The 15,043-nt window shown below is 41.9% G+C and overlaps 1 protein-coding gene across 1 annotated transcript in view; it reads left to right on the top strand.

Annotated features, from left to right (window-relative positions):
• The first annotated feature begins 12,045 nt into the window (after positions 1 to 12,045).
• Positions 12,046 to 15,043, top strand: part of COL4A5 (collagen type IV alpha 5 chain) — a 70,540-nt gene continuing 67,542 nt past the window's right edge. The window contains exons 1-3 of the mRNA XM_077826630.1: positions 12,046 to 12,080; positions 13,259 to 13,312; positions 14,069 to 14,095. Coding sequence (XP_077682756.1) covers positions 14,090 to 14,095 — 6 coding nt within the window. The 5' untranslated portion in view covers positions 12,046 to 12,080; positions 13,259 to 13,312; positions 14,069 to 14,089. The remainder of the gene's footprint in view (positions 12,081 to 13,258; positions 13,313 to 14,068; positions 14,096 to 15,043) is intronic.

Raw genomic sequence — 15,043 nt, 5'->3', positions numbered from 1 at the left:
TATTCGCTTTGCTAAGTTTCAGTGTCTCCTAGTGGTCTCTATTCACTTACTTACCGCTGCAGCTGTCCACAATACGATATTCCTGTGTCCACTTCATATGCTTTACTCTAAATGCTTTAATAGACTATACTGACTGTCTAGTGCCCTTACACAGGATAAGTCATTAACACTGGATTATGACTCCTCTTTGCAGGATCAAACAAACTGATGAGAGACCACTTCAAAGTAGTAAGGATACAGAAAATCACAGGAGAAAATAAATTGCTTTTTGTTTTTACTGTTCCCTCCTGCTCCAGTAAGAAATATTCCAAAATATTTGGAATAACCTGGAAAATGCTTGGAAAGACTTTAACAAGCTTTATATCAAAGCTACCTTTTGGGTTCTGACCTGTTGGGATGATTCCAGAGAGACTCATACAAGCCAGTAGTTTATACCATCTCTGCTATGAAACTGACCTAAGGACTTTACGTACGTGTGTGTGTATTGATCTTTTGACCATTTTTTTTTAACTTTCCTCTTTCTTTTTCCTTAATTTATTATTAAACCTTTAGTCTTAGTTACATAAGGATTGGCATCAGCACAATTATTGGGTAAATCTGAGACTCATATTGACCTGGGCATAAGTATCCAGTTCTTATGGGATTGGTGAACCTCACATATTGTGAATCAGGTTTTCAATAACCCTTCACTAGATTAGACTTAGCTGTCTCGAGAGTACCCAAGGGCTGGAATGCGTAAAGGGGACTGTATTTGGCTCCTTGTTAACTGGTGTATTACAGAAGCTGTTTTTGTTACTGGCTTGGTGAATCTAATTCTAGAATAAACTACCCGTTTGGGAATTGTCTGCCCTGTTCCTTGCAGTCTGCCCTTAGTGCGGCCCATCCAGGCACCCCAGTCACAGAAGGGGTGTATGGTATGTAGTTACTATGCTTTAGGGAGCATATTAACTTCAGTTATCTCAAACACTGTAGCTAACCCCAAAGTTAACCAGTTCAGTATCTCTCTGCTGACAAACACTCACTGAAACAAATCCTTTTCACAAAGGGTGTTTTTGACGTAGTGAAGATAAAGCCAAACTCCTTAATGCTTATGGATAGGTTCTCAAACGCTTCTGACTGCAATCTAACTAAAACGGCTTTGGGGGCCAGGTTTACAGACCTACTGAGATGCTTTTGTAAGCTTCATAGGCACCTAAGTCAAGGGGGGAGAGGTACCTAAACTGTTTCGGTGATTTTTGTAAACCCAACTAAGCACATTATACCTTTTTGAAAAGCTGCCCTTGGTCTCTAGGGTGATGTATGTACCATGCTATCTAATAGAGCCAAGTAACATATTTGGATGAAAGGCAAGGTAAATACGAATATAAAGAACGGAAGGGGGAGTCCAATGGCAATGAGCAGTCTTTCAAGTCTCACCCTTCAGTAATGGCTATCGTGGCCACGCTCCGGCCCCCGGGCCACATCCGGCCCCCGGGACCATCTTGCCCGGCCCCTGAGCTCCTGGCCCGGGAGGCTTGCCCCCGGCCTTTTCCCCACTGTCCCCCCTCTCCTGCAGTCACGCCGCCACGCGCTCATGCAGGGCAGAGCGGCAGAGAGTCTGGCTCCGGCCTGGCGGCGCAGCAGTCAGACATGCTTCTCTGAGCAGCATGGTAAGGAGGACGGAGCCGGAGGAAAGGGGCGGTCAGGGGACAGGGGGCGGTTGGATGCGGGGGTCAGCAGGGGACAGGGAACAGAGGGTGGTTGAATAGGGCAGAGGTTTGGGGGGGGGCAGGGGATGGGAAACGGGGGGTGGGGTTCTGGGGGGCGGTGGTCAGGGGACAAAGAGCGGGGGGGGGTTGGATGGGTGGAGTGTTTTGAGGGGGGCAGTCAGGGGGTGGGAAGTGGGGAGGGGTCAGATGGGGGAGGGGGGCCAGGCTGTTTGGGGAGGCATAGTCTTCCCTACCCGGCCCTCCATACAGTTTCGCACCCCGATGTGGCCCTTGGGCCAAAAAGTTTGCCCATCCCTGCTATCAGCACTCTATATCAGAGCTTCATTCGTTCATATGTAGTCATTACTTCTATATCAAGACACAATAAATACTATACAACACCTGCAGAACCTCCAGCTGATGGGAAGGGTCAGAGGTGCTTCAATAGCATGTGCCTAAATTATTCGTATGTGGGCACATACAGTTCGGCATCTAAATCAAAGTGGCCTGGTTTTCAGAAGTGCTGAGCCTTTGTGTCACCCATTGCAGTCACTGAACGTTGTGGGTGCTCAGGTCACTTCTTTTTGTTTTAGGTGCCTAACTTTAAGGTCTCTTGTTTGAAGAACTTCGCATTTATGAACATTTATGCTCCTGCCAGTATCTCTTCTACTTTCCATTCAATACAGCAGCACTTTCATTCTGTGATGGTTGACATAGATTCTATGTATGGCTGCATCTCCTAAGATTCCAAATGTGAGAGTGCCAATGTGTCTACGCTTCTGCTGAGTGGAGTGGGGAAGACAGCAAGGTTTGGGTTAGTATTTGGGCTAATAGGATTAGCTAGCCTTCATTATCCATGTCTTTCAGCATCCTCCCATTTCCACTAGAAAACATGTCAATTTTCAGAAAGTTCAGCATCCACACCCGGTTTCTCCAGCAAGGAGACCCTTCCTCTGACCCTACCCGCCGTATAGGAACTTTATATAATGGGTCTGTTGTCACAAAAAACAGGGCCCCTTCCCTGCTGACCAGGGCTGTTTCTGTTTACTTTTTCTCTTCCCCAGCCCCCCACCACCATAAACGGATAGATGGCTTTTCTGACAGTTTTGGGCCAAGATTTCAGAAATGTCTTCTGTTTTGGAGCCCACCAACACTGTTTTGTGCAAGCAAGCCAGGTAGCTGGACATCTGCATTTGCCAAGAAAAAGTTTGTTCCTGCAGACTAGAGGTTTGGGAGCACACAATAGTGCAACCATAAAGTAGGGTGGGCAATTCTGGATGGAAGCTCTTTGAAAATCTGCCCCCTGTATTTATACCTGCTTATATAAAGGTAGCTCACTTGGCCAAATGCTATCTACCTCTTCCCTTGGCTAGATACTTGTATCTGTCAAACAGTAATTTTTATGGAGGAAATAACTACTCACGCTGTAATTAGTCTGAAGTAATTCCCTGAGGAAACATCTATGGTACAATCCTATAACTATTCCCTAGTCCAGTGTTTCAAATCATCTGTTCACGGTTGGGGGCAGACTTGCTAGCAGAGTCTGAACAAGAGTTGCTCCGGCAACAGTTTGCCTCCTGCTAGGCCCACATTTGCTGGGGTGGTACTTTTAAGTGCTCTTTGAAGCATGTTTGTTTCATAATCCAAACACCATAGTTTTAGAAGCATCTGCATCTATTTGCAGTTCTCCTGTATAACTGTTTAGCTTCCTGTGTCTCTTTCCTTTTCAAATGTCTTGGTCTCCCAATTTAATCTTTGTTTAGAACTGAGACCCTAAAACATGCAGGTGAGCTTCTGGTTCTAAAGATAACACCTATAGGAACATTTGGGCAATACTCCCAAAAAAAAAAAAAAATCTAGTTGTGTGGCCTTTTGGCCGTGATGCAAACTTTGCAAAGTATCCGTTTACTATCGTCTGCCCTGTATCCGGGTCTGTATCCTATTTGCATGTTTCAAATTAGTGTTTTGTCAGTAGATCTACAATTCCAGGCTTTTAGTGCGCACAGTGCTTCTTGCAGGAGTAACCTCCTGTAACCTTAACCCAAATAAGAGTAGGAGGCATTGTATGGGCTTTACTAGGAGGTGCTCTTCCTAGCACAGCTCTTGCATATGAACATATTTACTTAATACATAAAAATCTTTTGCCAGAGCTTGCTCCAGAACTTAGCTGTTGCTAGTGTCTTCCCTGCAAGGCACACCCTCCCCAAATTCTTTGTTTCCACTTTTTTAGAGACACTCAGACCCTTTTATATCCTGGGTTTGAGTTAATAATACTCATCTCTCTGGCCTTGTATCTAAGGTGAGTCAGCAGAATGGTTCTACATCTTTATGCATAGTGCTGAAGCCTGATACCCTATTTATAAGAACAACAAACTGGAATTAAACTGTCAGGTAGTTTTTGTTAAATCCTAAATAGTAATACTTGTTCCTTTAGGAGTACAACTGTCTGTCTGTAAATAAATTCCTAGATAAGTCAGTGCCTGGGACTGATCTTATATTTTTCCAGGAGGGTGCTCCAGCCTGAGGCTGAGACCTTGCCCCCACTCCTTCCCCCAAGGCCCCTCCCCCGCTCCACGTCTTCCCGCCACCTCCCCCAGACCTCCCACCCACCTGCTGCTCTCTGACCTCCCTAGAGTGCCTCCTGCCAGCCACCAAACAGCTAATGGGCCCCAGAGCAACCACAGAGTTGGCACCTGTGGATACAGTGGAATAATGGCCTGAAACAAAAGGGTACATTTAATTTTTAACTAAGAGGAAACCATTTTTTAGAAGGAAGGTCAGTTAGATGTGGCAGTTGAAGTACCATCACTAGCAACTTTTACAGTCTGCTAGGTAAAACATATGTACAGTGAAAAGAAATCCCAACCTAGGATGGTCAGGATTAGACTTTCTGGGTCATCTAGCCCTTGACAGTACTTCCAAATTATTTCTGTAACTTCTCTAACCTGATGGAGTAAAGCTGCTGGACCAGTAGCAAAAACCAACAAAAATACCCATCTCAATTTCCTAAGGTCTTGATCAAGGTGTTATCTATGAGGGCTATCGGGCAGTGTGTGCAATAAGAGAACTAGCCAATTAAAAAGGAAAAGCTCTCTAGTTTGTAGTGTAACCTATTCCTAAACAAAATACTTCATTTAACATGAGTTAAGGTTCCTCTTCTCAATTAACTAAACCATAAAAATTTAAGAAATACAAAGTTAAAGATTAAAAGGTTACAAAGTCCAGTACTCAAGTTAGGAAATGCCAGAAGGACTGTTGCCTGTACAACCTTAATTTGGCCCCCAGTCTGTAGGCCTTTAATTAGATGCAGAAATGACCACCTGTGAAGAGTCTGGGGTAAGTTACTTGCCCAACATCACACAGGAACTCCAGTTGAAGAAGCAGGGATAGAATCTAATTCTTCAGGGCAACATTCAAACACCTAAGTCATGAGACCATCCTTTTCTCTTCCTGCTGTCCCCAGTTTCATTCACTCTCCAACTTCTGCAACAAATGAAGCAGGATCCCACAGGTGATAGCTTCCTTTACTACGCAACCTAAATTCACCCCACAGCAGATATGTCCTATGCAGTGAATGAGACTGGAGTCCTGTGGCTTTCTAAATTGTGTATACACACGAAGGGGCCAACTTAGGGTTGCAGTGGCAACATTCATTCTGGCATTTTCTAACTTGAGGGCACTTGACTTGATAACCCTTTAATTCTTAACTTTGTATTTCCTCATATTTTATGCTTTAGTTGGCTGTTTTGAGAATGACCTTAACTAGTGTTAAATGGAAGTTTTGTTTTTGAATTTCCTTAGTTTTTTCCCCTATTAATAAGTGTACTGTTTAAATAATAAAGCACTTACACATTTGTTGTCATTGTATATTCTTTTTTGCCACTGTTATCTCCATTTTACCTCTAGGCACTGTGTTCATTAATATGTTGGAATTAATTAAATTAAAATTGTATTAAAAAAAACTAGGGCTGTCGATTAATTGCATGACCTCTGGAATGGTGGTTGAAGCATGAACGGACATGTGACTCTTTAACGCACCTGGCATGTAAATATCTTGCAACGCCATCTACAATAGTACCATGCGAACACCTGTTCTCGCTTTCAGGTGATAATATAAACAAGAAGCGGGCAGCATGATCTCCTGCAAATGTAAACAAACTTGTTTGTCTGAGCGATTAGCTGAACAAGAAATAGGACTGAGTGGACTTGTAGGCTCTAAAGTTTTACATTTTGTATTGTTTTTTGAATGCAGTTTTTTTGTATATAATTCTACATTTGTAAGTTCAACTTGCCCAAATGAATTGGTTAGTCTCTAAGGTGCTACAAGGACTCTTAGTCGTTTTTGCTGATACAGACTAACACAGCTACCACGCTGAAACCTTTCATGATCAAGATTGCATTACAGTACTTGTATTAGGTGAATTGAAAAATACTATTTCTTTTGGTTTTTTACAGGGGAAAATATTTGATTAAAAAAAACTGAGCACTTTACACTTTATTTTGTATTATAATTAAAATCAATATACTGTATTTGAAAATGTAGAAAACATTCAAAAATATTTAAATAAATTATATACTATTGTTTAGCAGGGTGATTAATCACAATTAATTGTTTTAATCACTTGACAGCCCTAAAAAAATCTTTTTATTGAAACTTCTAAATTACAGTTTTCAAATTTTTACAGAAACTGGAATCGCTATCTATAACGCCTCACGTCGTCTTAAAAAACAAACAAATATTCTGAAAGTCATAACTTCCCAAACTTGCGAGAAACATCTAAACACAAAATTGCAGATCCTTTTTCCATATATTGTATCTTATTTTCATGTAACCCTTTCTGAGCAAGGTAACATAAGAAGAGTTGAACTGCATCTGACTCGGGGACTGTCTAGACAGTCCACACTGTCTTCTGACAGTGGCCAGTGCCAGATGCTTTGGAGGGAATGAACAGAACAAGGCACTTATCAAGTGGTCCATCTACTGTGGTCCAGTTCCAGCTTCTGGCAGTCAGACGTTTAGGGACACTTAGCGCCTGGTGTTCCATCCCTACCCATCTTGGCTAATAGTGAGCGATGGACCTATCCTCCATGAACTTACCTAATTCTTTTTAGAACCCAGTTACACTTTTGCCCTTCACAACATCCCATTGCAACAAGTCTCACAGGTTGACTGTGCATTGTATGAAGTATTTCCTTTTGCTTATTTTAAATGTGCTGCCTGTTACCTTCATTGGGTGACCCCTGGTTCTTGTGTTATTTGAGGAGGTAAATAAGACATCCCCATTTCCTTTCTCCACACCACTCATGATTTTATAGCCTTTTACCCATGGGCAGTAGGTCAGAGCAGACTAAGCCTCCCCTGGCCTCGGTTGTGGCCCCCGGCCCCGTGTTCTCCTGGGAAGCCCCTCCCTCCTTCCCCCTTAGTCATCTCTTTTCTAACAAACAATTACCCTTAGAAAAGGAAGTGTAACCTACTTGAGTACAAACATGAAGGAACGCAGTAGGAGCTTAACCACCTCCAGTCTGCTCTCATTACAGACCCTCCTGGGACCCTTCTTTGCAATAGGGCAATGAGAGTCTGAGGTAAATCAGTTGTCAAAAGCAGTCATTGCCACGATAACCAGGGCTCCAGTGACACTCCCCAAAGAGCGATGAGTGGCTGATAATCTTTGATGTCATAATGTTACTGCTCAGGCAGCAGCAGCAAGGGGCAGTAAATTGGTGCTGAGGGAGGAGATGAGGCTTTCCCAGTGTTCTTAAATTTTTTGGAAATTTCCTTTAAATAAATAACATACAAACACTAATGCTCATTGGAGAGTATTCCACTCATGCATTAATTAGTGACTGACCATTCATTCAAATTCCCCAGGCAATGTTGACAAAAAAAGGTCAGATGCTGATCTGCAAATCCTGTAAAAACTGAAAATTGTGATGCAGCTATCAGCGTGCTCTTGCTTCTGAAACACCAAAATACCCTCTGGAGGCTAGAGTTCTTGCTTTCTCAGGTGTTTTGAGTCCCACATTGGTTATCCAAAATTAGTGGACCCTTTTGACTTTACTCTCTCTACCTTAGTTCCACATCTGTAAAATGAGGGTAATAATAGTCCTTTGCCTCACCGGGGTGTTGAGAAAATAAATTCATTAGCGTTTGTCGAGCAGTCAGTCCATAATGAGGGCCACAGAGATGTCCATGACAAAATTAATTATTCTGTATTCAGCATAGGGTTTGAATAGTGTGCAGTAAATAAGGCCATGGTCAATGCATTGAACAATGAGGCTAAAACAAAATATTGACTAGCTGCTCATTAAGTGATCATTGCCCAACCTGAGCACTGAAGGAGGCAGGAGTCTTGTGGTAAAAATAGTATGTGATTGTGTAATTGAAGACTATCATAATGCATACACACAAAGGAGCTGAATTAAGATTGCACAGGCAACCTTAATTCTGGCATTTCTCAACTTCTGAGTATTTGAGTTTGCAATCATAATGTTCTTCTAATGTAGGGGTGTATGTAACATATAATTGTTCAAATTTCATAATGATAAAATTGCGTACGAGTAAATTTATGCTGGTAAATTCCAGTTTACCTATGGTGGCAGCGTTGGTATCACCCAGGCTCCCTGTCAGAGAGCAGGACCCCGTTGTGCTAAGTACTGTACAAACACATGAGAAATGATACCTGCCCCCAAGAGCAGACAGTTAAAGTATAAGATGAGGCAACAGGTGAATACAACAGACTGAGGAAGCACAAGGTAACAGCGAGATTACGTGCAGCATGATGAGTATGGGTCACAGCACAGCAGCTTCCCTAGTTGAGTTTTTTTTATAGGTGTCACAGCAGAAGTGACTTTAAAGGCAGTATTTGGAAAAGGACAGTGGTAGCTTTGTGAGTTTTTACAGAAAGCTGCTTCATGCACTTGGGAAGCCTGGGAGAAAGCCAAAGGTACTTGTTCGAAAAATTTGACAAATGACCAATCGAGACTGGTTTAAATACTAGATAGACAGCACACTTAATCTGTTTAATTGGTATGATTGATACAGAGTCATTGAAATGAGTTGTACACTCTGTTGCCTGGAAATCCCATAGTTAAGTAGTTGTGATGTTTATCAAGAAGTCAGATTTGACGCCTTAATGTGCTTTAAATCACTCTAGCTGCTTAACTTCTTTACAGTTCTCTGTAGCAAGCTGAAGTATTGTATTGTCTGAACTTATCATAAATATCCTGTGCAGCATGTAAAAGTACTTAATTTTCCCCGCTTCCGTTTGTAGGGCGAGAGGGGGTTCCCAGGGTTAGAAGGTCAGCCCGGTTTACCCGGGTTTCCGGGACCAGAGGGACCTCCTGGCCCAAGAGGCATAAAGGTAAGTAACAATGTATCCAAACTCTATATAAATGTTACCTCTGGTGCAGGCAGTGTCTAGATTTCCTGATATACTGACACAAAATGCATTAGTGCCATCTCCAGAGCTCCTGATTCAGAGAGCGTTATTGGGTTAATGTTTCAGTGGTACAGTTCCTGGCAGCCTGTTACATTACTGTCCTGCTGTGGAAGTCTATAACTTAAGGCAGTAAACAGTAGGGAAAATATTTGTGCTCCTCAGATAAGCATTCTACCCCTCACTCGTACAGGAGTTCTGGAACAATTTGTATAGTGGGGGTGCTGAGAGCCACTGAACCAAACTGTAAACCCTGTATATGATGGAAACCACTTCAAGCTGGGGGATGCTGCAGCATCCCTAGTCCCAGCACCTGTGCACTAATACACACACCAATTCATTAGGTGTGAAAGTGGCCAGACTGACTGCTCTAAGGGAAAGGGGTTAGAGATCAGGCTTAGTGACATGCCGCGTTGCAGCTTTACTCGGCCATGTAACACACATTGTCAAATAACTGAAATCCCCTCTCCCACAGTCCTGTGATTCCATCACTTAGTGAAGTGATGAAGTCATATCTGTTTGCCAGCTGTGTGAATGGTCCCACTTCTACTCTGCCATGAAGTACAAATGTTTTCTTATGGTCATTGTTTTGTGGGGAGGCAAGTAAGGGATTAAAACAAGCCCCTTGTGTGACTCCAAAACAATAGTACAACACTGAAGAGAAGAGATGAATGCTCTTTAATTCCTGAATTGCCCACATTTGTAACTGTCTGCTCCCGAATAAGATTAAAATGTTCTAATTCTGACTGTATAGTGTTGAAATACCTCCAACTCTGCTTTTTATTTTACATACATAAATAGATACATTATCTAATTTTGTCATCTTTATCCATAATCTGGCTCTTCATTCTGTAAACACATACGTTATACAAAACAGTCACATTTCAGAAACCACGGGAAAGAAGTTATTGCTTTTCATCACATAGAGGAGGGACTCAAGAAGTGGAAACAGTAAACAGAAAATTAAAAAAGCAAAAATGTTATAGATGAATCAGATATAGCAAGGGATGGCAAGGAAGGAAAGAGCAAATGGGGAATAAAAGAGATCAGATGTTTTGCTTAGAAAATATAAGTATATTTATACTCTCTTCAATGCACTTCTTTGGCAGATGTCCTGTTGCAGGGGTGGCCAACCTGAGCCTGAGAAGGAGCCAGAATTTACCAACGTACATTTCCAAAGAGCCATATAATATGTCAGCAGACCCCCCACCCCCCCATCAGCAACCCCCACCCTCCCAGAGCCTCCCACCCATCAGCAGTCCCACCAATCAGTGCCTCCCCCGGCACCTCCCAATCAGCTGTTTCATGGCGTGCAGGAGGCTCTGGGGGGAAAGGGGGAGGAGCGAGGGCACAGCTGGCTATGAGGAGGGGGCAGGAAGGGGTAGAGTGGAGGCAGGGCCTGTGGCAGAGCCAGGGGTTGAGTAGAGAGCGCTCCCCGGCACATTGGAAAGTTGGCACCTGTAGCTCCATCCCCAGAGTCGGTGCCTATACAAGGAGCCACATATTAACTTCTGAAGAGCCACTTGTGGCTCCAGAGTCACAGCTTGGCCACCCCTGTCCTATTGCATAGCTCTGAATTCCTGTAACACTCTGAAATTTGCAAGCAATCTACTATTATCTTTTACCCACTGGAGCACAGTATAGCACATATGCTAAAGTATAGCAAGCTGAAGGAAATTAGTAATATGCAGGCAGATATAAAACTATCTGAACAGAAACTGTTAACTATAAGTCCTTGGTTACTAAGTGCACAAAATGCTTTTCAATCCCAACTCAACAGTAAATCCTAAAGAAAGAGGTTTGAAAACCTCTTTCTTTCAGATGGTAATAAATAATAGAACTTCTAACAACATGATACTGACAGGATGTACCAGGCACCTTTTGTCTTAAATATTTTGACTTTTTATTCAAGTTTTTGGTTTACTTTAGTATGCATAATATTATCAATTTTACCTTTTCCATGTTCTTTACAGGGTGATGATGGCCTTCCAGGGCCTACTGGACCCAAAGGAATCAGAGTAAGTGACACCACATGTCAGGGTATAGTACACAACATACATGAATTGCTTTGATCTGGAGATGTGGGTTACAGAAAGCTAGATGAGTAAAAAATGTAGAGTTGAATCAAAAGAGAAATGTATTCTTCCCAAGGGGATTTCTTGTCATACTTTTAATAAATTTAGCAATAAAGGCTTATTCAGTCCATCGTGCTATACAGGACTCAAACTAGCTTCATAGGTCAAAATCCAGCCCCTCTGTTGACTTTACAATGAAAGAGAGAGACCTTTATTCTGCTACATAAGTAGATTCCTGGTTTGTCTGTGAATCCTTCAGCTTTTATTCCTGTCTGCTGTACTTTATGGGCAGATCCTCCACTCGTGGAAATCATGTAGTTTCATTGGCTTCAGTGGAGACACATCAATTTTCAACATCTGAGGACTTAGTCCTTAATGTGTATAGTGTATATACCCATTAATGTGTCCGCAATTGCTGTCTTTTCTCTTGTTTTTTCTGAAACAAATTTAATAAAACATTAACCCAGTACTTTAAATTCCCCCCCAGTATGTTGTAAAGTACGGTACATGCATGTGGCTATTTTTCACCGAGGAGTGGTTCTGGTGTTTCCATAGTCCTTTACTTATAGAAACATCAATAGGCTATAAATAATGGGAATTCTTTTTAAAAAACAAATAGTCCCCCTCCCACCACCACACTTACAAATAAATATGGTTATTTCCCCTCCAGGGTCCTCCAGGTCTGCCAGGATTTCCAGGAACACCAGGACTTCCCGTAAGTAGGATTTGGCTTTACAGTTGAGAAGATTATCGCTTATTTTTTCTTTTTGCACAGATCATCCTTAGCTAATTGTGCTGTCCTTCCTTCCATGTTCAAGGGGTTACCAGGGCAGGATGGGCCACCAGGACTTCAAGGTATCCCCGGATGCAATGGAACAAAGGTGGGACATGGCACCTTGGAAATTCTTGATGCCGTAATGATAGCATAATAAAGAAATAGAACTTGTCTTTGTGACTGATGAGAGCAAACGGGAATAGCTGACTGTGCTGGTTAGTGTAAGCTATTACTGGGCTACAGGTGGGTCCATATAATGCCCATTCACATCTTCTGAAATGAGAGACAGGATCACAGTCTAGTTCACATGATCAGGAGCTAGGAAATAGCCAAGATCCAGTCATGGCTCTGACGCTTTGTAGCACTGGGTAATAAAATGACCCCCTCTACCTGTTACTTCACATGTAAAATTGCGGATAATAATAACCGACCAGCGTGTTGCATGATTAGGCCCTAGTCCTGCCATCTGATCCATGCAAGTGGACGCTTGCACCATGTGGAGCTCTTTTGAAGTCCGTGGCTCTGATACCCAGTGAATGGGGAGAATCTCAGAACCCAGGCTTCAGCTCAAACAGCAACATCCGATGAAGTGAGCTGTAGCTCACGAAAGCTCATGCTCAGATAAATTGGTTAGTCTCTAAGGTGCCACAAGTACTCCTTTTCTTTTTGCGAACATCTACACTGTTATTGTTAGCCCTGTCGTACAAGCCGCACAAGCCTGAATCAGTTGAACCAGGCTCTGAGACTCAGTGCCCCAGAGATTTTGTTTTGTTTTGTTTTGCAGTGTAGACATACCCTGATTTTGTTACAGTGCTTTGAAGGTGATAAGTGCCAAATATTCTTCTTGTTTATTTGGAGATAGTAATTTATTGTTGGCTTAGTCATCTTGGAACCACTGATTGCAAAATCGCTGTGATAAGGATGGATCATAAAGTGAAATTGTCTAGGTAATGAGTTAATTTATCTCTGGCACATCTATGAAGGTTCATGTTCAAATTGAGATACCTGCCTGCTTCCAGGCAATTGACTTTTTCTATAGCATTGCCGGCTATAGTATCTTTTCAGAAAAATAGACCTGATGCACATGACACTATTTGAGCCCATTGGACGCTTTTTCTTCTGTTTTTTATACCTGTGATTTTTGTTTTGTAAACTGTTTAACCCATAACCTGCTGCAATGCCCCTTTCTCCATTCCAGGTTCATGAGCTTACAATAGTGTTAATTTTTTTAGTATCATCACTTGTTTTGTTGCTGGCTAAGCCTCTTCTCTCTGCCTTCTTTAGGGGGAACGTGGATTCCCAGGCAGTCCAGGTTTTCCAGGTTTACAAGGTCCTCCTGTAAGTAAGAGATTTTATATAATCAGATCTACTTCCTGTAACCCACAGAAAACCCCTTGCCTAGAATTGTGAAACAGTCAGTGCCCAAATAACTATATTAAAATTTCCACAAGTAAATAATTCAATGGAATATCATTTGGGTGTGCTTCAAGACATCCAGCTTTTCTGGTGTAAGCTATCTGTAAAGCTAACAGGGAATTTGATTTCTTCTTTTCTTGAATATTACATTCTCTCACTGCTGAGATGCTGTGCCACTTGCAGAGAAAACAAATGTGTGGAGGTGGGAGAAGAGCGATCTTAAGTGATGTCCCCAGGCACATCTGGGAGTGATGCTGTCTATTTGTGGATCAGAAAAAAATACAGTGCAGATTTTTCTCTGTAAAATGCAAGAATGCACAGTGAAGTGATTCCTGCAGGAGTAAGAATTGGTAGAAGAGAAACCATGAGCATGTAATATACAGAATAAGAGGAGGCATATGAAAAACAAAACAATTTAGCAAGTGTTCAATATTTGCTCAAAATGCTGCTGAAGAACTTTCATCTTGAATAGCAGTGAAGCAGCAAAGGCTTGAAATGTTAGGGTCTCCTTGTTTTGTATCCTTTGTGTCTTTCTCCCCTTTGTCACCTTGCCCCTCTCAGTGAAGTCTATTCAGTGTTTTGTGAATGATATGTCAATAATACATTCATACCTTCTTTTTTGTTGCTGATTGTATGATATTTTCTCACCCTTCCTTATTTTTATTTCTTTTAACAAAGGGACCTCCTGGCCTACCAGGTATGAAGGTAAGTATTCTGGGCTTTTGCAACTAACTGTTAAGCGAGCATGGATGTTTAGTGTGCATCTGACAAAAGTAACCTGTTTGCCTATAATCAAGGTCCTGCATATTCCACAGCAAGCTGCTCCTAAATTCTGCACCAGGCCCCTGGTTTCTGTGCCATTCCTTAATGTGACCAATTGGCAACTCTGCAGCATTTGTACTCAATTTAAAAAAAAAACAAATGCAGGCCTTTACTGAATTCAATGTGTGAATGAATAGTACAATATATACAACAGCCACCATGTGTGGTGTTCAAATATTAAATTCAAATACATTTTGGCAACTTAATAGGGCGAGAGGGGGCATTTGTATCTGAAAAGGCATGGGATACAGTTTAGGATTTTGAGAGAAGTACGTTAGTAGGATATTTCTGTTAAAATGATCAGCAGTGAAATGCGTGCGTTTGAATTGTCATCTGTAGGTTTTAGTTATACCCCATAAAGATGAATGGAGCAGTTTACACCTCTCAGCAGTGTTCTGCAGACTCAGGAAAACAACAGCATGCCAATTTGTTTGCTTAATGGTTTTCTTCTCAACCATGAGGGCTAGCAAGAAGTTGGGATGAAATTCTACAGTCATGGGATCATGGAATACACAGGGACCTTCCTATATGCTGGAATGTAAATTGCTACTTCACAGAAAAAAGTAGATGATTTAGTTCTTAGTTAGAATTATCTCTGCTCTTCTATAGGAACTATTTAACAGTATGGAAATGTGTTTTAAACTGTGTATCTTGGTGTATATGCATACGCCTTGGTGTATATGCATACGCTCTAAATAGATTAAAATATAGAAAATCCTACAATACAGAATATTTGTAGAGAAATCACTAGCATGACCTTGACAGTTGTTTCTATCCTGCCAACTATTTTGATCACATTGTTACGGGCCTCACATATGGCAAGGAGCACAC

Source organism: Eretmochelys imbricata, chromosome 9, assembly GCF_965152235.1.
Source record: "Eretmochelys imbricata isolate rEreImb1 chromosome 9, rEreImb1.hap1, whole genome shotgun sequence".
Lineage (NCBI taxonomy): Eukaryota > Metazoa > Chordata > Testudines > Cheloniidae > Eretmochelys > Eretmochelys imbricata.
This window is presented reverse-complemented; position numbering and strand designations above follow the sequence as displayed.